At 43.6% G+C, this 26115-nt stretch overlaps 2 protein-coding genes across 5 annotated transcripts; one reads left to right on the forward strand and one right to left on the reverse strand.

Moving 5' to 3' along the window:
- Nucleotides 1-206: 206 nt before the first annotated feature.
- Nucleotides 207-12207, reverse strand: KBTBD2 (kelch repeat and BTB domain containing 2). 2 transcript variants are annotated; one of them, XM_028749930.2, is made up of 4 exons: nucleotides 12089-12207; nucleotides 6971-7495; nucleotides 4792-4957; nucleotides 207-2914 (listed from the first exon to the last, which is right to left on the reverse strand). In XM_028749930.2, exons 2-4 carry the CDS (start codon nucleotides 7138-7140, stop codon nucleotides 1379-1381), a joined length of 1872 nt encoding a protein of 623 aa, XP_028605763.1. In that variant the 5' UTR covers nucleotides 7141-7495; nucleotides 12089-12207; the 3' UTR covers nucleotides 207-1378. The 2 variants fall into 2 exon arrangements, with proteins under 2 accessions (XP_028605763.1, XP_028605762.1); XM_028749929.2 differs by lacking the exon at nucleotides 12089-12207 and adding an exon at nucleotides 11911-12052.
- LOC114607104 (uncharacterized) lies at nucleotides 11426-25802 on the forward strand. 3 transcript variants are annotated; one of them, XM_028749925.2, is made up of 6 exons: nucleotides 11426-11998; nucleotides 17640-17786; nucleotides 19813-21684; nucleotides 22500-22625; nucleotides 24405-24524; nucleotides 25555-25802. In XM_028749925.2, exons 1-6 carry the CDS (start codon nucleotides 11446-11448, stop codon nucleotides 25590-25592), a joined length of 2856 nt encoding a protein of 951 aa, XP_028605758.2. In that variant the 5' UTR covers nucleotides 11426-11445; the 3' UTR covers nucleotides 25593-25802. The 3 variants fall into 3 exon arrangements, with proteins under 3 accessions (XP_028605758.2, XP_028605756.2, XP_028605759.2); XM_028749923.2 differs by lacking the exon at nucleotides 11426-11998 and adding an exon at nucleotides 13798-15913; XM_028749926.2 differs by lacking the exon at nucleotides 11426-11998 and adding an exon at nucleotides 15921-16269.
- The last annotated feature ends 313 nt before the right edge of the window (nucleotides 25803-26115 follow it).

Here is a 26115-nt window from a genome sequence, read left to right on the forward strand (position 1 = left end):
CCCTCGGAGGAAAACAAACTTGTATACTGTAACTTACCTCTCTGGAGTATGTCAGAACACGAGGCACTTGCACTTCCTGTTGCATCTAATTTTCTGAGCCACCCAGTACCAGAATATTTTTTGACATTAAGAGTTTGAGGAAATATTTTTTTGACATTACAGTTTGAGGGAACAGACTGTCTTACAGAAAACGCAGGAAACAAGTCTTTGACTCAGGTTTTTTTTTTTAATAAATTAATATCATTCAAAATACAGTGCCAGAACATGATGCAGCTGAACATGCTAGTATGATCCATCATGAAGCACCTGTGCTCATGTAAGATTGGCGGCGCGCCGCTACTGCTAGTGGTTCCTGGGATTAATGCCAGAGCAGCACTACTGAACTGCTCTCCTGCACAGAGTATTCCTGAAAAAAAATTTGTTCCCCCCCCCAAAAAAAACCAAAAAACAAAAGAGAGACAACTAAGGGATATCTATACACAGTCACACTACAGTAATGCTTGTTATTAAATTAACAAAAATAAAAACCTGGTTAATCCACACTATATCTTGGTTAACATTGGGGCAGGGGGACATAAGCAGCAGGAAGTAATATGCATGAGCCATTGTTTCTGAAATACAGAATGTGGAACTGTTTACTGAGCAAAAGCTCCACACAGACCCGCACTAGGTAGGGCTGGCAATTCTTACTGCAAGCCCAGCAACCTAAGTTCACACCTGGCAAACTACCAGCTGCTCGGAAGACCTGTATTCTAAATAGACAGGTATAAGTTAGTGAAAATACATGCACCTAATAATAATAAAATAATAATAATAATACAGCTTGACTGAGCCTGCAGTCATTTTGCCCTGCATGTCACCGTAAATTGGAAGATCTACCCTTCCTACCACAGGTAGATCCATGGGATTTGTTTCTCTCTTTACATGGCATTATTATACCAACACGGCTGTTGTGTAATAGGTGTAGCACATTCCATTGGGCCACACAATCTATAATAACTAGCACATACAAAGATTTCCAGAACTCACTCAAATATAACTGGAAGATACTTTGAGCAATTAACATACCATCCTAGAAATAGAAGCTGCTTTTGTGAAAGTTTCCTGAACTAAAAGTCTTCACAAGACTAAAGATTTAGACAATAAGCAGATGCTTTAAGCTTGCAATATACATACAGATCCCATCAGCTACCAGAGGGATTGTTTCAGATTATGGAAGCATATCTGCTTATAAATTCCACCGATTTACACTCAATGGCCACAAAATGTTAAATAGGGCATACATACAAGACAGCTTATTGTTTCATATTCCAGCCCTGTCCTCTCAAAGAGTTTTCATGATAACCAGTTATAGGCATGCAGTCTCTTATTTTGTTAGCTATACAGGTGGCAGTGTCAGCATCTCTCCATCAATCTCAAACTCATCAGCTCCATCTGGTGAAAAGAGATACGGTGGAGGCTTCCATGGGGATTCTTCAAGGCAAGATGGATATAGCTTTCCCACAGTGCACCGAAAGTCTTTCCCCAAATCCCAGAGCACCCGTTCAGATATATGCTGGCGCAAGAACCACCGGTCAAGTTCCATATCATACTGGTAGGTGGCATACTTTGCTCTCTCATTCATGTGGGTTTCTCGTATGAAGACACATAAGGAGTTGGAAATTACAACAGCTCTGACACAGGGGTCAGAATATCGTTTGGCAGGGATGTTGGCTGCCATTCGCCATTCATTTTTATTCACATCATAAACTTCCACAGTAACGGAAGACCCATCTACAGTGCTAGTAGGGAGTCTTATACCAGAGTTGCTGCCAACGTGCAAGCCTCCGATATAAAATATCTTATCCCCAAAAGCAGCAGCCGAAGCAAAGCATCTACTAGTTTGTCTCATAGCCATTTCAACCCAAGCATCTGACCTGGGGAAGTAACAGTACATCAGGTTGTGTGCCATTACATAAATGCAGTTATGAACAGCAACAGCTGTACTCCATTGCCACGCACAGGGAAGTGGGCTTACCATTGTCCATTCATCTCTCTCGGTATCATACCTTTCAACAGTTCTCCTGTTGAGCTCTCCACCTACACTGTCTCCTCCAATTGCATAGATGTGGCCTTCACAGCAAACTAGGGATGGCTTTATACGAACAAACAGCATTGGACTCTTTGGAAACCAAGTGTTTTGTTGGGCATCAAACCAGTAAAAGCAATTCACAGTTCGGAAGGCAACCTGAAGTCTGCTAGTTTTACTGTGGTTAGTTTTTGCATTTTTCAATGGGATCTGCCCCCCTGCTATATAAATATCATTATCAGGAGTTACAAGCGTCCCAACCTTATGCAAGTCAGCAGGAGGGCTGCAGAGCTTGTAAACTTTTTCAGCCTGTGGGCTGTAGCAAACTGAAGAGTAAAGACCACCAGGGTTTTCAGAAGCAGCTTCAATGAAGATCATCATTTCCTCTTTAGTCATTCCAAGTCTTGGCTTAAAAAACTTCGGCATAGATTTATATAATCCTTGAACCACTACCGATTTATCATTCGGCGGTAAGCCTTGAAACCAAGCTCTTTGTGTAACTTCAGAAAGTGCATCAATTCTTATTTGGCTAAGAACAGATGACAAATACTGTGATCGAGATTCTGTGTTGTATTCCAGCCATAACATAGCAGCTTCACGAACGGTTTCCTCCTTTTCCACATTTAAGTTGTCACTACTCAAAATATCTATCAACAGATCATGTGAGAGCTGCATGAAAGCCTCCTGGTGGCATACAGCTGTGAACTTGTGTTCTACCATTCTTTTAGCACTCTGTTTTAACTCCTCACAGCTGAAAAGATCAGCGAAGCTCAGCAGCCGCACACAGTTCTCTGCATTTATTTTTTTTATTAAGTATTCTCTGCAACGCTGTAACACATCTTCTACCTGCAATAAAAAACAGAGCAATGCTTACATTAACTTCATATTTAAGGTCAACATAAAAAAAGAAACAAGAAAAGAAATAAATTTCCCTAGATTTCTATAAGAGCAACCTCTCCTTAACTTATTCTATGTTTAAGATAATATTTTATTCTCTTGCCATTTCTGCTGTTTTAAATGTGTATTCTATACTTCACCTTCCTTTGTAATGTCTTATTTTGAAATCTTTAAGAAAATATTTTAGTTTCCTGTTAATTACATTGCTTTGACTGTATATTTTGCATTTGAGCTTCTTTTTTAATGCTTTATAGTGTAATACTTTAATGTTTTAATGTAGGTTGAAAACTGATTTGAGATTTTTTCTTTTATTTTTTCTTTATATTTTAAACAGTATAGAAATGAAATGAATAAACAACTTCTACTGAACAAAGGTGAAGGGATCATTTTCAGAATGTGCCTAAACATACTGGCTACAACATACCATTGTTCACAAAAAGGAAAGGAAGGGAAAAAGTGCCCCAGTTCATCTGCAAAGGCCAAAGTCTATTGGTTACTGAAGAAACTGACCATCTTTCAGTGATCAGGGGTCTTCCCTATTTATCTCTGTAGATAATAGGGAGAGAGGTTTTCCCTATTGCTGGTCAAATTGTTACATACCTCAAAACAAAACAAAAAAATCCCTGCTTTCCCACCTAGGTATCAGACAGCTCCAATCTCTGCAGGGATGGCAGTGAACAGAAAAAGCTGAATCAAACCTTCTGCTAGTTCACTGGCTAATACAGTCATTCTACTGTTAGCTGTAAACATCAGTATCCAAAGAATTTCAGGTAGTAATGATGTCCCTAACAAGGCAACAGATGCAAATCTGGGAGGTTCCACTTCCTTTTACTGCACTACTGCCCCTTATGCTAGAACGTTGCAATGAATTCAAGTACCTCTAGATTATCACTCCCTTTATAAGTTTCCTCAGTCTCTTGTTGTTTTTTTGTTGTTTAGTCGTTTAGTCATGTCCGACTCTTATCTCTTGAGATAATCATATAAAAACTTTTCCCTGTGTGCCTCCTACAAGAGATGTTTGTAGTAGTGCTTCAGTTGTACAATGCTCTCCCTAGGGAAGTTCACCAATATCTCTTCTGTGTCGTGCTAAGACATTATTTTATTATCCCAGGCATGTGGGCCTTAAGTTAGTGTACTTAGGTATATATCTGGCCATTAGTGGGAGGGATATTTCTGTTTTAAAATGGCTTCTATGGCTGAACACTTTTAATGTGTATCATTATTTTTAATTGGTCTGTTATATATTGCATTTTGGTTGTAAAGAGAACAACAAATTCAATATATAAAATTAATTATACTGCAAATTCCCTTTCGAAAGCTCATGACAGTGCATGGCTCCCTGAAATCATGAGTAGCTAAACTTTTGTGGCCTGGGGGGGTCCATTCACCATTGGCCACCCTCTGAAAGTGGCACCCATGCAGGACAATAGAGGAGTAGAGGGTTTGATCTGCACCCCTATCTGAACACTGGGCTCCACCCAGTGCAGCACTGCTTAGTTTGTCATTACCAAAAATCAGTAGTCTCAAGGGGCCAAAAAAAATGCTTAGGGGGCCACATTAGGCTCTCAAATTGAGGGTTAGCTATCCTTGCCCTATAGCAATACATCAATTTTACATCTTAATTCTAGAAGTATGTAATTGAGAGCAAACTCATTTGAACCAAATAGAAATATACTGTAATTAGTTTATAGTAGCACTATTAGGGCAGAAAATGCAAATACTTCCATGACAGTTTCTGTTAAATGTAAAAGAAAATAAAAAGTTAAATATTCAGAAAGATACCTTTTTTAAAGTGTCTTAGAAAAGTTAGCATATAACATTCCTACCTGTAAGAAGCAAGCCGTTTCATAAAGCTGTTCGACTGTAGTGTCACTTATTGCCAAATTACCCGTGTATGCGTAAATTATTATGATTTGCAAAGTGGCTGCATCCACATTCCTTAGATGGACATGTGTTTGCTTGCTTTCACTCAACCCACTCATAAACATAGCCCTGAAAGATAAAACAAAATACATTAACTTCAAACTTCTATCTTACTTTCTCCAACTCTTTGAAGCCTGGAGCTGGACAAAATTCAGTACATATAAGAGCATTCAAAACTATTAAATGGTTCACAAAGGCTGCATTCCAAAGGTTGGGATTTCACACTATTTACATCCAGTTTCATGGAGAAGCTACTGTCCAGTTTGTGTGCAAGTGGACTCCCTGATCTTACTGAGGTACAAATCAGTTTAGAAAACATATTAATAAATGCTATATATCAACTTCCTCTGTGTTTAGGTTACATTAAGCAGATATACCATCTTTTCAGTGTATAAGACTGTTTTTAGCCAAATTTGCTTTTTAAAAAAGTAGACAAAAATGGGTGGTCATCTTATACGCAGGGGTGTATACACAGGGGTTTGGGTTTGGACTCTGGTGCAGGCAGCCTGGGCCTGGGTTCAGGCTCTGGTGGGGGCAACCCGGGCTCAGGTGGTCTAGGCTCTGGCGACACAGGCTTAGATTTCTTAATTTTGGGTTCAAAAAAATAGGGGTCGTCTTATACATGGAAAAATATGGTATGTAATCTCTCCCATAAGAGCAATGCTGAATGAAATCCAACTATTCTGCCCTTCTTTAAAGTATAAAAACAGTTATTACTTTCGAAATCTCCTATTTAGAACAACTGTCAATGGTCAAAAATTTTTTTGGGTCAAACACATTCTGACATCAGTCAATGGCTTGTAGTAAGCACCAGAACACTTGGTTGTACATACACAAAATTGCAGATATCTGTAGTTAAAACTAGTTTCATTTGAGTATTTCACACTCATCTGCAACTTTCTAGTAATTTTAACTTCATCTTTCATGCAGTCACCAGAGACACACTGGCATAAAATTTAAGTTAGTTCGATGTTGGTATTCCTTGAGTACTTGCATGTTACTGGTGTGAAAATCATTTTGTTTTGGGCAAGTTTCAAGTTTTCAAAAGGTCTGGAATTGCCAGTATGTCTTGGTACACATAGCACAATTGAAAACCAAGAGGAGCCACAGATACTGTGCTTTTATTTCATTTCATTAATACTCACTGAGATCTCAACCATACCAGAAGTTTCAAATACACAATGGAACAAAGCACATGGAAAATGCAGCATGTCCCAACATCTTCTACAATATGTATAAGATATTTTTATTTATAAAGATATTAGTTGCACAAGTTATTTTGCTGTTGTACAATAAACATCACAGCAGATATTGAGCCAGAACTCTGGGCATATTCCCCATGGTCAATTTGCACTCGAGCTTGCTTAATTCTTCTAGATTAGTGGTAGCCAGTGCGATGCTTTCTGTAAATTATGGACTACATACACATGGCAAATTGTAAACAATGACTGATGGAAGTTGCAGTCCACAACAGCTGGAGGGCCCCACTATAAGTAAGTACTCCTATAAGTAGAATTCACTCTTCTCCCTAACCTGCCATGGAATAGTGGAATCATGGAATAGTGGAATCATGCTCTTATTTCATGCGAGTATTCTATTTCCATGCCTCCTTATTTCCTAACACACAACAGAGGATTGGGATTTTGCATGCATGTGCACACACACACACACTTTAGATCTGTTCACAATCAACTCTAGGGCAAGAGGGGCAGTTGTCTCTCTTCCCCCGCTCAAAAAAGAAAAAAACTTTGCAAACCTCAAAACTAAAAAGAAGAAAAACCTCCTTCTGTGAAATTGAGCTGGAGGCATTTCAGACCTTGTTTTCATTAACCAAGCTTCCCTCCATAACGCAAATGTCATGTTTGGCACTCAAACATCACTCTTACAATAGATATTCCACACTTTGTGAAGCCATCAAAGTAGTTGTACACCTCCGTTTAGCTATTCCACATCCACAACTCCATTCACTTCAAATTACCCAGTAGAACCATTTTAAAATTATATTATACACTGTAGTCTTAGACATAAGAGATGAACAGAATACATTTTAATGGAAGAAATAACACTACTTTAATCACATACCTGAAGTAAGAGCTGCATGTAGCAAGAACCATCTTATGGCATGGGAATTCAGTGCCCTCAACAATTAAAACAATGTCAGTTAGCAACTGCTGTTCATAGAACAACTTTAACTGCTCCAGTAAGGATACAGCATATTCCGTATTGATCTGCCTTTCTTCCTGGGTAGACATGATTGCATTCCATTAATATTTCGAGAAACAGGTTATAGAAGCCACTTTACTTCAGCAGGAAAGAGGTCAAGCAACCATTTTTTGAAGAACTCAGAAGAAACTACAAGGGATATTTTGAATCCTTTGCTAACTTTATTAAGACATTCAGCAATGATAGATTGGACTGTTGAATCAATACTTCAGATGGCAACCCACTCCTTGGATGCAATAAACTGACTTGGTGTCCATCCGTTCGCCTGAGACTTTCAAGAACGACCGCCAAGTTCCTGTTCAGATTTCCAGTGATGCAGTTCATGGGCAAACGAATGCAATTTGTGAGGTAGATTTTCTTGAACCATCTCTCAATCACTTGTGACTAGAAGAGGGAAAAAATCATGTCAGCAATTTTTCTAAGCCTGTTCTACCATTGTTCTGCCTAGAACACTGTTTGGTATGCTACTTTAAACCATAAAGTTGCTGTTATGAAGGCCATTCATAAATGCAAAGACTAACTGTGAAGAACACATTTGATGCCTTCTCAACTCCTCTGATGATTTAAGAATACCCAGAACTAAAATGAAGCATTGGATAGGCATAGCAGCGTAGAAATGTTATTAAACCCATCTATTGTGGTCCTAACTGGTCCTCCCTCTCCTAGCATTGGCAATGTCTCCTTAATAATTGCAATAATGGATCAAGTTTTTGTCTCTCTTCACAATTTTTAACATGGCCACAAATGTCATTGGACTCTAGATGTTATCTATACCACAGAAGCTTTGTGATCTCTGTGACACAGTAAACATTTCTCTAATGCTTTTTAGGCTAGTTGAGAGGTACCACCTAATTTCACATATTTAACATTATTTGAGACAGATTTCAATCAAGATGAAACTACATCTGCAATGTCACATTCAAGTATTTTAGTTTACGCACGTGGCAATCCTACAGAGGGGGCTACGACCACTTCCTATGCCCTACTGGCTCATTACTATCAGACTACCTTTTTCCATTCTTTTTGACACCCACAACCAGGCGTCATGTGGAGAATAGCTTTCCTATCCCAGTTTCTAACACTGGTGGAGACAGAAAGGGTGGCCCATGTTTTTGCACTGGGTAATAGAGATGCTATGAGAATCACAGCAGCCTATCCTAGCTGTCCTCTCTGGTTCAAGTTCACTCCAACTATGGGGGAGATCACCACCCAGTGTTCAAAACTCCCATTGTTCTAGGCGCATTTTGCGACAGGGAATTTCATTAGTGCAAACAGTTTCTGAGCTCTGGGTGCAGTACTATGCTGAAGATTTCAGATTAAAACTGCAGAGTGGAAGGAAAAGAGGACCTTTTTTTGCCTCCCCACTTCCAGCTACTCTCTGAAGATTGGAGAAAAGACCCTCTTAAGAATATTAGGGGGGTGAGCAGGGAAAGGACTATACTATGTGAAAAATGGACATAATATTTTAGCTGCAGTTCATTCAGTTTCAGCTTTGTATTTCTGTTATAAAAAAGTGTGCCTAGACATTCAGTTGTTGTGCCCATAACCTAGGTTTAAGGTGCCATTTAGCTCCTGGCTTTTCATATATCAGTTTCTAACACTGCCACCACTGCTGAGAAAGTGGGGCTCACTGTCATGGCAAGCCACTTTCCAATTCAAGGGTAGTGAGCAGCTGGTTCTTAGCCTGTTCCCAATCAAGATTAACGTTTCCCTATTAAACACCAGCAAGGTCACCATAACTTGAAAGCTAAATGCTTTCAACCTTTGCTTATACAGTGGTACCTCAGGTTAAGTACCTAATTTGTTCCGGAGGTCCGTTCTTAACCTGAAACTGTTCTTAACCTGAAGCACCACTTTAGCTAATGGGGCTTCCTGCTGCTGCCACGCTGCTGGAGCAAGATCTCATCCTGAGGCAAAGTTCTTAACCCGAGGTACTATTTCTGGGTTAGCGGAGTCTGTAACCTGAAGCGTATGTAACCCGAAGTACCACTGTACTATTTGTTGTCTAGCAGTGATGTGGAGAAGAATAAATTCTAGTGCTTTATTTTTCTGTCAAAAATTTTCTCTTTTTTAACTTCATTAATAACAATGGATGGATGCCAACTACAAATACAGTATTAGGCATGCTTGGCAGTTTCAAAGTTTTTAGCTTGTTTACTAAATACAAGTAGAACATACACAGTCCTTTGCTTCCCTCCAAACATCCTTCTTAAACCATAGTACTAAGGAAAAAAGAATACCAAAGCTCAAATGTAGCCAAATACTACTACTCCTAAAGTCTTGGAATTACTGCTTTTATTAGAACTAAACTGTGACAGCACCAACTACTGGTTCATGCACAGACAGCCATTACATCTCTAAATCTCTTCTGGGAGTTCTGTGGCCTAACCAGTTACAGTACATCCTATCAAAACTTGTACACAATTTGGTGGCTTCATTTCAGAAACTTGTCCAACTTATCTCTGTCAACACAGCTTACATTTATATAATACATATTACTACTTTCCCATTTCATTGAACTTATTTTGAACTTTTAGACAACATTTTTTTCAGCTACTCACATATACCTACAAATCTCAAACACTACTCTTTCAACAAGGCTGCTCAGCTGCACCAAACTTCAGTTCGGATCCCTCTGTAATACCAAATGACATCTTTTCTGATCACTACCATCACCAATCACTTATTCTTATGGTCCATGCTATTTCTCTAGAAAAAGAAGTGCTGGTGCTCACCCTGAACGCCTCCCTTGTTCTCTCATAATGGCAACGGTGTCCACCTGAAAGGTGCCAGAACTGAGCTTTGGCAAGTTCTGGCTAAAAAAAGCCCTGCTTGTGGTTTCTGTAAGTATTATACTGGCATACACTTCAAATGCCATACACTTCAAATTTCCAAATAGGATGACTGTGCAAGATTGAACTCTCCAACCTTCAGTCTTTCAGATCAAGTGAAATCTGATTTCTAAACAAGAATTGCAAGATGTGTTATAAATCACACACACAATCCTATTCACAACCCTACTATTTTTCTTTTAAAGCCTATATACAGAACTGCACTTCATATTATTTTTATTAAAACACCATTATCTGAAATTAAGCTGTATGAATTGTCCTTCTGATCCTCGGTTATTAACCCAGCCAATAATCGCTGTTAAAAAGTAAGATATCAATTAAAGCTCGATATGAATTGTAGTGCCAGCACAGAAACACATACTATTGCTGAAATATGAGCCCCTGGGAACAGCAATAGCACCAGTCACTAAACCTGGCAAAATTAAGAATGCCAAGCAAGCCGTATGATGCCATGCCCACTCCCTACCTCCCCCCACAAAAAAATTCTTGCAGCAACAGCTATATCAAATGCACAATATATTTCTTTACACCTCTGCAAACACTGAACTTGTTACTTCAACTCAGTAGTTAAAATTTGCATCTGTTCTATGTAGAACAGGTGAAAAAGTAACCTGATCACCCTTCTCAAAACATTGCAACCCAAACATCCATTTATATGCCAAGTTCACAATGCAACTATATAATTATGCCAAGCCAATATAAATCATCATTAAATTTGTGTGTGTGTGTGTGTGATTGAGATTAAAACCGAAGAAGCAAAAGGAGTCTGTTGCTCAGTTTCAATTAAGTACCTCCATTTCAACATCATTAATTGTAACTTTACACCTACAATTCATTTTTTGGGGGGGAGGAGGGGGAGTGGAATCCCATCCTCACCCTCTCTGCTAAGAGACGCCAACCTCTTTCCGCTAGGAGGCTGTGTTGTCTAAAAAACCCCACCTGCTTTTCTCATCCCGGGAGGGGAACAAGGGGTGTTTCTAAATAGCAGCTCTGTAAGGGTGACCACCCAAAACCAGTACAGTGGTACTTTGGGTTAAGAACTTAATTCGTTCCGGAGGTCTGTTCTTAACCTGAAAGGACCACTTTAGCTAATGGGGCCTCCTGCCGCCGCTGCACGATTTCTGTTCTCATCCTGAAGCAAAGTTCTTAACCCGAGGTAATATTTCTGGGTTAAGGGAGTCTGTAACCTGAAGTGTATGTAACCTGAAGCGTATGCAACCCGAGGTACCACTGTATTTTTATGCAGCGGCGTCCGGATGCAGCAAGGCAGACACCCTGGCCATGGCTTCACCTGGATGCGATGCTAAGTCAGGCCAGGCCCACTCATCAGCTTTCACCTCCACAACACCCCTTCCTCCCCAAAGCCACGCACCCCCCTCCCCAAAAGAGAAACAGCAACCCCTCCGTCCCCCCCTCCTTCTGAACAAAGACCTTGGGCGCCCGCTGCCCAGAGCCTGACACTGGAGGCGGCAGGCGCGGAGGATGCGCAGCTGCGGCGGCCCTGAGCGGGGAATTCCGCGGGGCTCCCCCCGCCCGGAAGCACCTACTCTCCAGTCGCGTCGCCGCAAGAGGCGGAGTCGGGGGGGGGGGCCGAGAACAACACACCGACGCAAACACACACACACGTCGCTCTCGCCCGTCGCTCAGGCGCCTCACCCCCCCCCCCCCCGCGGCCTTCCTCCTCCTCTCCCCCCATCACCGTCCGCGGAAGCCGGTGCCGACCACCCTCAAGCCCGTCATGAAGGAGCCCAAGCCGCTTCCCGAAGGCGGTTGTCCAGGCCAACGCGTGGGGGGGGGGGGGAGAATAGGAGTCTATGGCGGATTTTCTTTTTTGAGGGGGGGGGGGTCGCGCGCGTTTCCTGTCACGGAAGGGCCGGCAGAGGCCTAGGAGATACTGGCTCGCCATCCCTTCACCCGCACCCACAGTACAGACGTCGCCTCACAAACCTGCGCCACCCTCTCCCCTCCCGCGGCGGCCGCGTCGCCTTCCTTCCCTCCTCAGGATCCTCCCGGGCGAAAAGGAAAGCGGAAGGAGGTGAGGTGGGGGGGGAGGTGGATGGGGGAGGGAAAGGGGCCCGGGGCGGAGGGACACACAGGGCGGCTGCGCACGCGCGGGAGGCCTTACCTCGCTCTCCGCCCGCCCGCCTGCTTGCCCGCCCCGACGTCCGTTGAAAGGAGCGCAGCGCGCGCGGGCGCACCCTCTCGGCGTTCGAGCCCGCCCTCCTGCGCATGCTCAGAAGGCGGGGGAGAGAGAGAGAGAGAGAGAGAGAGAGAGAGAGAGAGAGAGAGAGAGAGAGAGAGAAATGGCAGGGAGGCGGAGCTTGGGTGTGTGGGTGGGAAATGTTTTCGCGCATGGGCAGGGCCGCCTCCGCCCGGCGCGGCCTTTCTCCTTTAGTGCGCACGCGCCCGTCGCTCCACATACCGCCGCCGCTTCTCGGGAAAAGAGGCTCCTTCCCAGAATGCAACGTGTTTGCAGCGCGCCTTCGGGCGCCTATGGAAGAGTCTGTTCTTTGCTTTGCGCCCCCCGCCGGCCGCCTGGAAGGCGCAAGAAATGATTGTGAGAGTAGCCCTTGTGGAGAAACTAAGGAAGCGTCTTTCCTGCCCACAGAAACACAAACGACGGTTTTGAAACCGTATTCTACATGTACACAGTACACTAGAGAGGTGTCCCCAGCTACCCATGCAATCAGTTATAAACCACAAACCTAATGTGCATTATTTACATTGTATATGCAGGGAATTTCCCAGTAGTGATGTATGGAAGTGAGAGCTGGACCATAAAGAAGGCTGATCACTGAAGAATTGATGCTTTTGAATTGTGATGCTGGAGGAGACTTGAGAGTCCCATGGACTGCAAGAAGATCAAACGCATCCATTCTTAAGGAAATCAGCCCTGAGTGCTCACTGGAAGGACAGATCGTGAAGCTGAGGCTCCAATACTTTGGCCACCTCATGAGAAGAGAAGACTCCCTGGGAAAGATCCTGATGCTGGGAAAGATGAGAAGGGGACGACAGAGGACGAGATGGTTGGATAGTGTTGTCGAAGCTACCAGCATGAGTTTGACCAAACTGCGGGAGGTAGTGGAAGACAGAGGTGCCTGGCGTGCTCTGGTCCAGGGGGTCACGAAGAGTCGGACACGACTAAACAACAACAACAACATATGCAGGGAATGTTTCTATGGGGCTTGCCAGCAGACCATAAATTTACAGTGATTTTTTTTCCCTGGAGGGATGCAGGGGTATGCATACCCCCAAAACCCTCATACTTAGGGACCGCCTCTCCTGGTATGTCCCACAGAGGACCCTAAAGGTACATTAATAGTAATAGGGAAGTTTTTAATATTTAATGCTGTATTGTTTTTAACACTCGATTGGAAGCCACCCAGAGTGGCTGGGGAAACCCAGCCAGATGGGTGGGGTATAAATGAATTATTATTCCTATTATTATTATTAGCTTAAAGGTCCTGGGCCCTAAGGAAGCCAGACTATCCACCAGGGCCAGGGCTTTTTCATTGACAGCTCCAACCTGGTAGAATGCTCTGTCCCATGAGACTAGGGCCCTGCAGAATTTGATCTCCTTCCTCAGGGTCTGTAAGACGGAGGTATTCCACCTGGCCTTCAATTTGAATTAGCCTGATCCTCTATTCCCTTTTCCCTTTCCTCTTCTATGAAGAAACCCTTTCTGGGACCCCACATTTAAATTCTTCCCTGGTCTCCTTGCTGGCTTTAATAGGACCAACTTGGCCAGTTAGCCCTGGTGATCATTTGGTGTCTTCTGACTGGGTTACCCCCCACCCACCCAAAAAAAATGACCCCTGAATTTTGATATTGATGTTGTATTTTATGCTGTTTTATGCTGCTTTTAAGTCACATTTTAATCAATGTTTTATATTTGCTGTTAGCAAATTTTTAAACCGGGGAGGGGCAGGGCATAAATAAAAATTTATTATTATTATTAAACATTATGTGAATCTAAGTTTGGCCTCATTGAGGGGCAGTATTTCAATATGAGTGGGAAAATGAGAGTACCCCTAGGCATTTTTTCAGGGGAAAAAGCACTAAAATTACATATCTGTTTTCTCCTACTCTGACGTAAGTCCCATCCAGTCAATGAGTCTTCCTCTCTGAGGTAAGTAGCCAGAGGATTACAGCCCCAGCCAGTTATATTACTTTCTTAGCTGACTGCAGGTACTGGTGGAAAGCTATGCTCCAGAAAACTCCCCATGTTAACCACGTTTGCTGCTGCTTCCTGTTTGTGCATTGCCATAATTCACACTGGCACAATAAAGTGTCCCATCTTGGGACAGTGAGCAGCACGTGCATCATGCTTTGAATGCAATCCATGCACACTGTATTACCTTACGTGGCTCTTGTCCTTAAGGAGAAAGAAACAGGCCATTTTGGAGGTGGTATTGAGCCAGACTGGATGCGGGTAGCGCTGTGGGTTAAACCACAGAGCCTAGGGCTTGCTGATCAGAAGGTCGGCGGTTCGAATCCCCGTGACGGGGTGAGCTCCCGTTGCCCGGTCCCTGCTCCTGCCAACCTAGCAGTTCGAAAGCACATCAAAGTGCAAGTAGATAAATAGGTACCGCTCCAGCGGGAAGGTAAACGGTGTTTCTATGCGCTGCTGTGGTTCGCCAGAAGTGGCTTAGTCATGCTGGCCACATGACCCGGAAGCTGTACGCCGGCTCCCTCGGCCAATAAAGCGAGATGAGCGCCACAACCCCAGAGTCGGCCACGACTGGACCTAATGGTCAGGGGTCCCTTTACCCTTTACTATTGAGCCAGACTGCAGGATGTGTTTCAGTCTCTCCATTGCCTACCTGGAACCTTGCATTCTGTTAAGTCAATATTTACCCTATTTTACCCTACGCTCTCTCAGCAGATGCAGGCTAGTGAAACAATCCGTATCTTAGGCAGGCAGACTCAGTTGGAGGTAAGGTGTAGGACACCAGATCCCCAACAGCAGAGTGAGCATCCTTTCCATGAAGGAAAGTCTGTACATGCACAGGGGAACTTTTGACACTAGGTCATTGAAACTTAATTTCCCCCCCAGGGGGGCTTTGCACATGTTCAAAGGCACTCAGCCCAAAGTGGTAGAACTTTTTAGGGTGAATGGGGTCAGGCATTCTGTTGGAAAGCTGCCTTAATGGCCCTAGCAGGGGTGGCAAATATATCCCACGATCTTTTTTTGTCATTTACTTGCAACTGTAACTTCATTAGGTAAGGGGCCCCAGACTGGTTCTGTTAGCCTGACCCTATGCAGAGTAAGGGAGACATGAGAATGAGTTTACTGGTTGCAGAGTGTCGGATGAAAGTGCAAATGAAATGCAGTGGTCACTGGCCTTACTGTGTCTCTACCTTGGCAATAAGCCTGAACTTTATAGGTTGAGGGTGAGTGAATGCATGCAGCCATTGTTGTTTAGGCGTGTCCGACTCTTCATGACCCCATGGACCAGAGCACGCCAGGCACTCCTGTCTTCCACTGCCTCCCGCAGTTTGGTCAAACTCATGCTGGTAGCTTCCAGAACACTGTCCAACCATCTCATCCTCTGTCGTCCCCTTCTCCTTGTGCCCTCCATCTTTCCCAACATCAGGGTCTTTTCCAGGGAGTCTTCCAGGGAGATGGCCAAAGTATTGGAGCCTCAGCTTCAGGATCTGTCCTTCCAGTGAGCACTCAGGGCTGATTTCCTGAAGAATGGAGAGGTTTGATCTTCTTGCAGTCCGTGGGACTCTCAAGAGTCTCCTCCAGCACCATAATTCAAAAGCATCAATTCTTCGGCAATCAGCCTTCTTTATGGTCCAGCTCTCACTTCCATACATCACTACTGGGAAAACCATAGCTTTAACTTTAAGCAGCCATACCTTATGCAAAGTAAAGTGTGCATCAGCCCATTGAAATTAATCAACTTCCATGCACTCAAATTTGCACGGGACCAGACTGTTAGCTGTAAGTCTCCTGTTGCTTTAAAGAAAGGGCCTCAATTAGCTACAGGTGTGCTGTGCTGAGGAAGGGCTTGTGCTTAAGAGAGAGGAGAGAGGTGTTAGCAATTAGTTCTTTGCTGGGCTGTCTTCGGATGCAGCAGCAGCATGGATACCTGGTTTGGGGCCAAATACAGGAAGGGCAGGAATGACTTGGCTTCATAGAGCTTGCATTTAAGGAGTAAAAAGCAATTGGAAGGTGGGGATTCTTGGTTTATAGAAAGGTGTAGAAAGATGGTGAGAGCTTTAGTGGAGGCCTGGAAGAGGCTGGTCTGTTGTTGAAAGAATTCTCTGTATTGTTGGACTGTCTGGGTTTCAGAAGAGGTTTGTAGGCTTTTTGTTACCTTTGAATAAGCGTATTTCTCTTCCTGTCTTGCTTTTTATATGTTTATAAACTTGCAGCCCCTTTCTAAAAATACAAAACTATAGTTTGAACGAGGTATCCTGGATAAGTTATCATGTGGGCAGTTACTGGTAAAGTTTTGCGTATGTGTTAAATCCTAGAAATAATGCTGGCAACAGCAATAAAGATACTTGAGGGGTAATGGGAAATTTATTGTCTTTGCCTAGGAGGAAAGAAGAGAACTTTGTTATGAATTGAGACGGGTGTGTTCACTGTAATAGCCTTCTGCCATTTTAGAAATAGATGTATTTCTGATTAGTCATTAAGCAAGCTGGGTCAACATTGTGCCATTTGAAATTGGTCCTACTGAAATTTTGAAATTGAGGGGACTCACTTCTGAGGAAGCATGTACAGGAGTGAGCTATAATGTATCTGTGGGATGTGAAACGTATTCTTTCAAAGTTATATGCATTTTCCATTTCTAGTACTGTATTGTATTTAAGCAGTGGCCATAGTCTCTGCTAATACTTATGGTTTCTCTACAACAGTTTGCACAAAATAGTCAGGTTTGAGTGGAAAAGGTGATGATTAAAGTAGGAGAAAGAGTATTTGCTTGTATGTTTGTGTGACCAAATAGAGCACTTATGGCATAAGATTCACAGAGAGCAATGAGGCTTAAGGACATGGTTTCACAAAAAACTGTTTGTTTGGAGGACTTTTCCAATAATAAATGATAGAGTTCTCTGAACATTGCAGGGATCAGTCAGGCTGAAGTTGTTTTTATCCTAAATGCAAGAATGGCTTTAAGGTCACAAGGGAGCCTAGTGAATGGTCAATACCTGCCTGTCCCATAAAGCCCCCTTAAGGCTCTCTACTTTAAAGGGGCTTTCCCCAAAAATGTGGGGGGAAAGAACAGGGGAATGATATCTAGATGAATGGGTATCAAGCCCATGCCCCCCCCCCAGCCTTACTTGCCACTTTCCCTCTGCTTCTCTTTAATTTTATTTATTTATTTATTCATTCATACATACATACCCCACCCATTTGGCTGGGTTTCCCCAGCTATTTATATTGCATACAAGGCAGCCGGTTGCACTGCAGAACAGAGTGCTGGTGGACCCCAGCCACTCATCAACTTAAGTTCTACAGATAACATAGAAATTAGCATTTGTTTCCTGTTCCCTGAGCCCTGCCTGAGTCCTTTAAATGCGTAACAGAACCACCATTCCATGGGGAGTGTTGAATCTGTTTCATCCCCAGAAAACCCAGGCCGTCCACGAACTTAACAAAGGTGGTGTGTGTGGTTTTTGTCTGTGTGTGTGTTTTTAAGTGCTGCTTTTCTGCTTTCCAGCCTACAAAATGAAAGCTTCCTCGGAAAACGGACCCTATTCCACAAACCAAAGGCCCTTTTTTTACGCACAACCGACGGCACAGCAACCCTTCCCTAATCCATGGTTCCTTGGCCCAATGTACAACCCGTACGGCATCCCTACAGCAGGTAAGGCTGAGGAAGAGGTACAGGTTGGGCCATGGATGAAATACGAATTGAATCCATTACGTAGCATTGGCCTTGCAGTTCATATTCAGGTTTGGATATAATGTTGGTATTTCCCTAGTCCAGCCTTGGCCAGCCTGGTGCTCTGCCAGTCAGAACTGAATAGCATTGTAGTCCAAACCACCTGGAGGGCATCAAGTTGGCGAAGGCAGTTCTAGTTTGTTTTTTAACTGTCTATCTGTGATAGAGAATTCTACAGAGGCCTTCATGATTGCAGCAATTACAACTGTGGTTTTGCCATGTTGGGGTGCTCCCTTCCTGGCAGGAATCCTCTTGGTTAACCGCTGTACACCAAGGTATCACAATGGGTAGAGCTTTCAGTAACAAGCAATAGTGATGGAAAACGCTTCACCTACTGAACTTCTGCATGTTGTCCTGTAAGAAGAAAAAAAGGAAACCCTAAAGCAAATTTTCTCATAGCCATTATTTTAATACTTCATTACTCAAGTTGCTTTATTTCAATAAACTTTATCTCACTTTTGCTTTGAACCTACCTGGCAACAGTGTGAGGCCCCAACCTAGGGAATGCTGCCCCTGACCCTAAAAAGGTTGACCCCTTGGTTGTGGGTGGGGAATAAGAGAGCACCCCTGAGCTAAAGGATCCCCTTCAGAGCTAGACATGTGAACAGACCAGATTTCCTCAACCTCGACCCTCCAGATATTTTTGAGACTACAATTCCCATCATCCCTGACCACTGCTCCTGCTAACTAGGGATCATGGGAGTTGTAGGCCCAAAACATCTGGAGGGCCGAGGCTGAGGAAGCCTGGAACAGACGATAAGAAGCTTATTCCAGTGAACTAGAGAAATCAAATCTCATTTGTCTATCCAGAGCCAACAAACAACTGGTGTAAATAACTACCCACAAGCTCTTTGAATTGGGAACATGCCCAAGATTAATAGTTGCCTCAATGGGAGAGAAGCTAGCCCCTTGCCCTATGTTCTCTAGGCAAGTCCACTCCCCCAAAAGGCTAAACCCGAAAAGTATGTGACTCTTTAGTTTGTAACCTGAAGGAGCATCTCCACCTCCATCGTTCTGCCCAGGCACTGAGGTCCAGCGCCGAGGGCCTTCTGGTGGTTCCCTCGTTGCGAGAAGCCAAGTTACAGGGAACCAGGCAGAGGGCCTTCTTGATAGTGGCACCTGCCCTGTGGAACGCCCTCCCATCAGATGTCAAAGAGAAAAATAACTACCAAACTTTTAGAAGACATCTGAAGGCAGCCCTGTTTAGAGACGCTTTTAATGTTTAATGTTTAGGGAAGCTATTAATGCTTTAATAGGTTATTGTATTGTAGTGTTTTGTTGGAAGCCGCCCAGAGTGGCTGGGGAAACCTAGCCAGATGGGTGGGGTATAAATAATAAATAATAATAATAATAACAGCTCAGCAGAGTGATCCAATCCACTGGAGGTGTTGGGTCATCCCCAAATGCCCCTGAGCGCCCCAGGATGGCTGTGGTGCAAATGCAGTTGTGTAAATATAGGACAGGACAGGGTCATGCTGGTCTGTTGTCTGCTGCTGATTATCCCTGACAGCCAGGCATTTATCAAGTTTTGATTGCTGCCCCTTTGGCAGCCGACGTCTGCAGGGTCCCCAGGGGATGGGGGGAAGTGGGGCAGAGCATATGGGACAGATGGTTCCAAATACAGGGCTCTTCCCCGCATTATGGGGTTGTTTGTGCTACCCTGTTCTTGATTCCCCCAACTGCTGTATTCAGTGCATATTGCGGCAGAAATCAAGAACACGATTTCTTTACATGATGCCAAGAAGGAACGGAAGCAACCTGAAGAGGTTGCTTTGGTAATGATAGATGCAACCTTTTTTCATCCTTGAACATCACAGAGGGATTTCACTTTTGCTGATCAAAAGTAGGTCTTGTTAAAGGTCTGAATGTCTTCTATGAAATAATGAATCTTAAGGTTGTTTTGGCAAAACGTACATTGGTGGAAAATGCATGTTTCTGTTCTTCTTAGGCTTAAGAAGTGGGAATCCATATTTCCCCTTTTACTCCGTTCCTGTTCAAGAGTATCCTGGATATCTTATTCCACAGCATCCCATGCAAATGAGAGTTAACAGGAGACCCTATTTCAATGGTCCTCCACCCTCATCACCCATGTTTTTCCAAGCCACACGCTTCAGGCACTATAATCCCGGCAAGCGAACAGAGACCAAAGAAACTCAGACTGACCCTAGGCAGGCTGAAAGCAAACCGAAAAAACATCAGGATCATGGTTTAGAAGTGAGAGACTGTGAAATGGGGAACATGGCCTGTGTCTCATCTGGTGTTGGTAAAGATGCTGATATCTCTTTGGAAAAGCCAGAGAGGGCTGTATCTCCTCTTATTGCAGAGAGAGACTTTGCCAAGGGCTCTGCAGGTTCTTTACAGTTCCGAAGCCTTCCCCCATCAGGTTACGCTTTTGAGAAAGAGGAAGTGAGAATAGAGTACGGGAACAGCGGTGGTCCCGCCATTCAACTATGGAAGTCCTTCAAAGAAACAATTCCTCTTTATGATGTGGTGAAGAAGCCAGTGCCGGAGAATGTGATGCAAAGGGATATGTTTGCTATGAGTTCCTGCGAAGGCGTTGCCTATGGGCCTCATGAACAAACTGAACTGGTGCCGAGCATTTCTTACCCAGAGGAGCAAGAGGCTGTTGAAGATGTGCAAGAGACGGAGCCTCAATATAAATCGAAGCTGGATTTGGGAAAACAAGGAGCTACTACTCATGGGCCAAAGTCGCCTCTCGACGAAGCCAGAACAGTGCAGCTGGCTGAACAGAACAGACCCGACCAGTTAGGTGCGAGGCAAGAGGCTTTGATGTCAAAAAGATCTGGCTTGAAGAGGTTCGGTGGCTCCAGAGCTCCTCATGATGTGTCCAACCTGGTTCGGCAAAGGGAACTGTTTCCGTCTGGCATGGAGATAATGAATGATTCGTATTTCCCTCGCAAGTTGAATGAAAACAATGATGTGAGTGAGGAACACGTGCCAACTTCAGAAAAAAGCATGTGGTGTGACGAGTCAGAGAAATACATTCCTCCTGAGGGCTGGTTAGCTTGCTTAAACAGCATGGATTCCAACTCAAATTACAATCCGCATTTCTCCCGAAGGAAACGTCCGAGTGTACTTAGCTTTACCTCGGATGAGATGTCTTCTGTAGATGAAGACTCGTCGATGGACGATGCACCACTGTCATATTTTGTTTCTGACTACATGCTTCAGAATATGTATACCTTTAAGAAAAGCGTCGAAGGTTTGGAGATAGATAAAATAAAAAGTGGAGGCTCCCTCAATGAAGATGAGGAAGTGGTGGGGATGGAACAGGACAATACCAGCTGCAGCCAGAACTTGAAGGGCAGCTCACGGGTCAAGATCAAAGAGGTTTCCAGTCCAAGTGGCAAGCTGGGTGTTCTCCCCAGGACTTCCAGTAAAAGGCATCTCCAGTCTCTCAAGAAGAAAGCTACTAAGAGTTTGTCTCCATCAGAAGCAGATGAGTCTGAAGAATACTGGGTAAAGGAACCGGAAGAAGAGGAGGAAGAGGAGGAAGAGGAGGAGGAGGACAACGACGACTACTTGAATCAAAGAGGCTCCAGAAGAACCTTGACCCCCACCAGAAGTTGCCCTTACAGGCAGACCGGCCAGCAAGTGATCTGGAGAGTACCAAAAAATGCTGTGCCAGCACACCTCCTTAGTTGGCCTGTGCAAGATAAAATGAAAACGGCAACTAAACTGAAGAAGGATCAAGAACAAGTTGAGGATCTCTTCGGTGACTACAGCTTCTGGCTGCAGAGGCCTACGTCCCAGCAACTAGAAGCGCTTGAGGCACGAAGAAATTCACAAAAGAGTTCAGGTAAATAGCAAACACGCAAGTGGCATTCCTGCATGTTTGGACAATGCAGTATTCATTTTCTCACACACAATGGGCCATGGCAGTTTGGAAGGGGGGCAGGAACTGAAGCTTTAAAGTACATTTTAATAGACTGGTGTATGTGGGATCCACATTCTTCTTGTCCCAGTGTATATTTAGTATGTTTATACATACATGTATATATCTCTCTCTCTGTCACTCACTCACATACATACATACATACATACATACATACATACAAACTGATATGCCTCTTTAGGTGTTTGGAAGAATTTATCACTACTTAATAAGGATTTAATCAGGTTTTAATAAATATAATCCAAAACTTAATATGAAATCCCCAAACAGTGCACATAAAATTAGAAAGTGTTTCTGATGCAATCTATTCTTGTAACAGCTTTACTAAAATTTAGGCTAGACTGAATGCCTTATCAAAAACTAACTTGAAAGGGGCTGCAGTCCTGATTTATAGTCAGTTGTGGGCCAGATCCTGACTGGTATTGCTACAGATCTTTGTACATGTGATTGTGATCCTGCTCTGCAGTTAAATCAGTGCATGAAGTGGGTGGGGGGAAACAGTAAGATGGTGGTACTTGAAGGTTGAAATGTCTCGGCCCAGAACCCAAGAAAACTGGATGTCGGTGGTAGAATTCAGTTCAATAAGGCTTTCTGGATTAAATGATCTTGAAGGCTTGTTGGGAGGGGGGCGCTGGCAAGGGGGGTGGAGAGCATTAAGGCTAGTGTAATAGCAAGAAACACAATGACTGACTTGGATTCTTCTTCCTTATCTTGCCCAGGAAGGCTACAAAAGGAAGGTGGGAGGACTGCATCTGCTGAATACTGGGTGAAAAGTGGAGCTAGGCCCAAATTTGCTAGCCTCGTACATGGTGACCACTTCCCCGTAATCAGAAGCAGAGAGAGAGGTACGGCATTGTCTATATAAATGTTTTAAGAAAGTGCACCTGTTAAACGTAAGGCACAAAGTACTTTCTTCTGTCCTGGTAGTGATTCCTCTAAACTTGGTTGTTTTCTCTGTTATGGCCCAAAGGAGGGAGAACACGTTGTCAACACAACAGCTTGAGTGCACACATAAAGCAAATAGAGGCAAAGCTGTATTTGGCAGAGATAAGGTAGACTCAGTATGCAGCTGCAGTTCATCACAGGGCTCAGGTCAATGTATTTAATACAACACATGTATTTGCAAATATGCAATATGATGCACATGACTCCCTGGTCCTGAATGGGGTAACTGTGCCCCTGTAATGGGGTAACAGGTGCGCAGCCTGGGAGTCATTCTGGACTCACAGCTGTCTATGGAGGCGCAGGTCAATTCTGTGTCCAAGGCAACTGTTTATCAGCTCCAACTGTTACGCAGGCTGAGACCCTACCTGCCTGCAGACTGTCTTGCCGGAGTGGTGCATACTCTAGTTATCTCTCGCTTGGACTACTGCAATGCGCTCTATGTGGGGCTACCTTTGAAGGTGACCCGGAAACTACAACTAATCCAGAATGCGGCAGCTAGACTGGTGACTGGGAGTGGCCACCAAGTCCATATAATACTGGTCTTGAAAGATCTACACTGGCTCCCAGTACGTTTCCGAGCACAATTCAAAGTGTTGTTGCTGACCTTTAAAGCCCTAAACGGCCTGGGTCTAGTATATCTGAAGGAGCGTCTCTACCCCCCATCGTTCTGCCCAGACACTGAGGTCCAACTCAGAGGGCCTTCTGGAGGTTCCCTCGCTGCGAGAAGCCAAGTTACAGGGAACCAGGCAGGGGGCCTTCTTGGTAGTGGCACCCGCCCTGTGGAATGCCCTTCCATCAGATGTCAAAGAGAACAACAACTACCAGACTTTTAGAAGACATCTGAAGGCAGCCCTGTTTAGGGAAGCTTTTAATGTTTAACAAGTTATTGTATTTTGATGTTCTGTTGGAAGCCGCCCAGAGTGGCTGGGGAAACCCTACCTGATGGGCGGGGTATACATTATTATTATTATTATTATTATTATTATTATTATTATTATTTATTATTAATTTTCATTGACCTTTTAATGTATCCCGAGGGCCAATCTACACAAGGCAAGAGTCCATAGGGTTGTAGAGTTGGAAGGGACCCCCAAGGCGCATCTAGTCCAGCCCCCTTCCAATGCAGGAATCTCAGCTAGAGCATCCATGACAGATGGCTCTCCAACCTCTGCTTAAAAACCTCCAAGGAAGGGGAGTCCACAACCTCTTGAGGGAGACCATTCCGCTGTCAAACAGCTCTTACTGTCAGAAAGTTCTTCCTGATGTTTAGTCAGAATCTCTTGTAACTTGAAGCCATCGGTTCGAGTCCTACCTTCCATAGCAGGAGAGAAAGTTGCCCGTGTTGCTACAATTGAGCTTAATCCACACCATTCTCCATAGCTGTCCATGAAAGTATTAACAATATAAACCCAGCTTTATAGCATAATCAGTCATTCAAGTTAGTTGGGAGAGAGGGGTGGGGTCAGGGTGGAGGCAATAAACAGCTCTCTGGTCTAAACTGGGTTAATAAAACTGGCATTATTTAAAGCGTTTTCATATTCCCTTCAACCAAACAGCAGATGATACATCTGTGATAAGACTTCATAGAAAAGGGAGAGGGGTTGGGAGGGAGAAAGGGGTTGCGGAAGCAAACTCTGGTATATTTTGGATGAAGAAATATTTGTTCCCATTTTCTTCAGGTGACTTGCTTCTAGGCATGCCAAAGAGAAAAGCACGGAAGCCTCCACATAAGCGTAGAGACACAAGACATGACATAGAAGTTGAAGAATGGGAGAAGCCCAAAGCCACCCAACACAAGGGTAGGTTTATCAAGTCTAACCTAAGACTTAGTCCAGTGGTCTTCAGAGTGTGGGTGCCAGAATAGATTCTCAGAAGAAATTGCTGGCCAGTAGAACTGGAAAACGTAATATGAGAACTTCACTGTGAATCTGTGCACGGGACGCTCCTAGGAAGTTGGATTTGAAACACAGGTCTGGGGAAATATGAAAGTGCACATGAATCTGAATCTTCAGGTGTTTTTCTATAGTGATTTGGCTTATCTCTGATGATAAGAGAGGCCACAGACACTTTCTGAGTTGCAAATGCAAGCCATCTGATGTTATAATCTCTACAGCATGGATATCTGAAATACCAGCCCTGCTTTGTAGGATGTAGAAGAGATGAGCAACCTGATTTCAGGTGTTGGCTAAGGTGACTTTGTATACTCAGCTTGCTATAGCTTTGCCTGTATTCTGACTCACCAAGTATTTTGTGCATTGGGAAGGGCCCATTGCCTTGCACTTAAGATACCTTGTTCAATCCTTGGCACCTCCAGGTAAGGCAGGGAGTATTCTCTGCCCAAAGTCCTGCAGAACTGCTGCCAGTTAGATGGACCAAATCAGTCATGACGTGGCTTTTTGTGCAAACTCACCTTATTTTTGCTGCATTTTACCCTGTTGCCTGTTAAATTGCACCTATTGTGTGTGCAAAGAGTTTGTAGCTGCAAGAATGTGTGAGATGCAAGTATCTGTTGTGCCACAATACTGGCTGTCCTGTGGGGCTTTGCACTGAGTTAAGACTTGGGGACAAGTCAAATGTTTAGAAAGTGTGTGGAGCACACAGGTGAGCTCTTGAGAATAGATTTTTTTAGGAGTCCTGCAAGCTTCCCCAAACAGGTATTGCTTTCTCAACACTCCTGCACATGACCCATGTTTAGGCTCTGCCTCATCTAAGGTTTGCAGGTGAATCTCGGACAACGCCTTTAGTAGGTCAGTGTCTATCAAAATGTGATTGGATAAAAAGAGAGCCTGCAGCCTTAATAATTAACCTTCTTTAATATCATTTGTGCAGGACGTGGAACAAGGAGATCTCTCTATAAAAGAAGATAATCGTAACTGAAGTGTAAACCCCAGATATCATTCGGATGAGTCCTATTCAATGGTTGCAAGTGGCTCGGCAAGATTAAAGTTGCACTGTAAAGGTTTCTGAGCACACGTCTGACAAAATGTATAAAAAAATGAACACCAAAACAAAGGCACTTGGTTTTGTAAATAACACAACTGATATTGAACCAAAATAAAAGTTTAAAATTGCACTAATGGGATGTCTTCGGAATATTAATTGTAGCGCCTCAAACATTTACTTGAAATGGCAAACTTTGAAGCAAGTAAGTTTTCTGTTTGGAAACTGCAACTTAGTTTGAGAAACTTTCATTTAGGGTTGAATGAAGTTCCATTTTCAGAAGAACTCGCTCAAGCATTGTGAAATCCAGGGACAGCAAGAGTTGTTTCAATTTTTGTGGCCCAAAAGCTCCTGTTGCCCTCTCATTGTTACCTGGTTTTCATTGGCACTTATCTTCAAGCCAATACAGGTGAATGAGTTTTTTATTTGAGAAATCAGCTGCAACAATAT

This window comes from Podarcis muralis, chromosome 12 (genome assembly GCF_964188315.1).
Source record: "Podarcis muralis chromosome 12, rPodMur119.hap1.1, whole genome shotgun sequence".
Lineage (NCBI taxonomy): Eukaryota > Metazoa > Chordata > Lepidosauria > Squamata > Lacertidae > Podarcis > Podarcis muralis.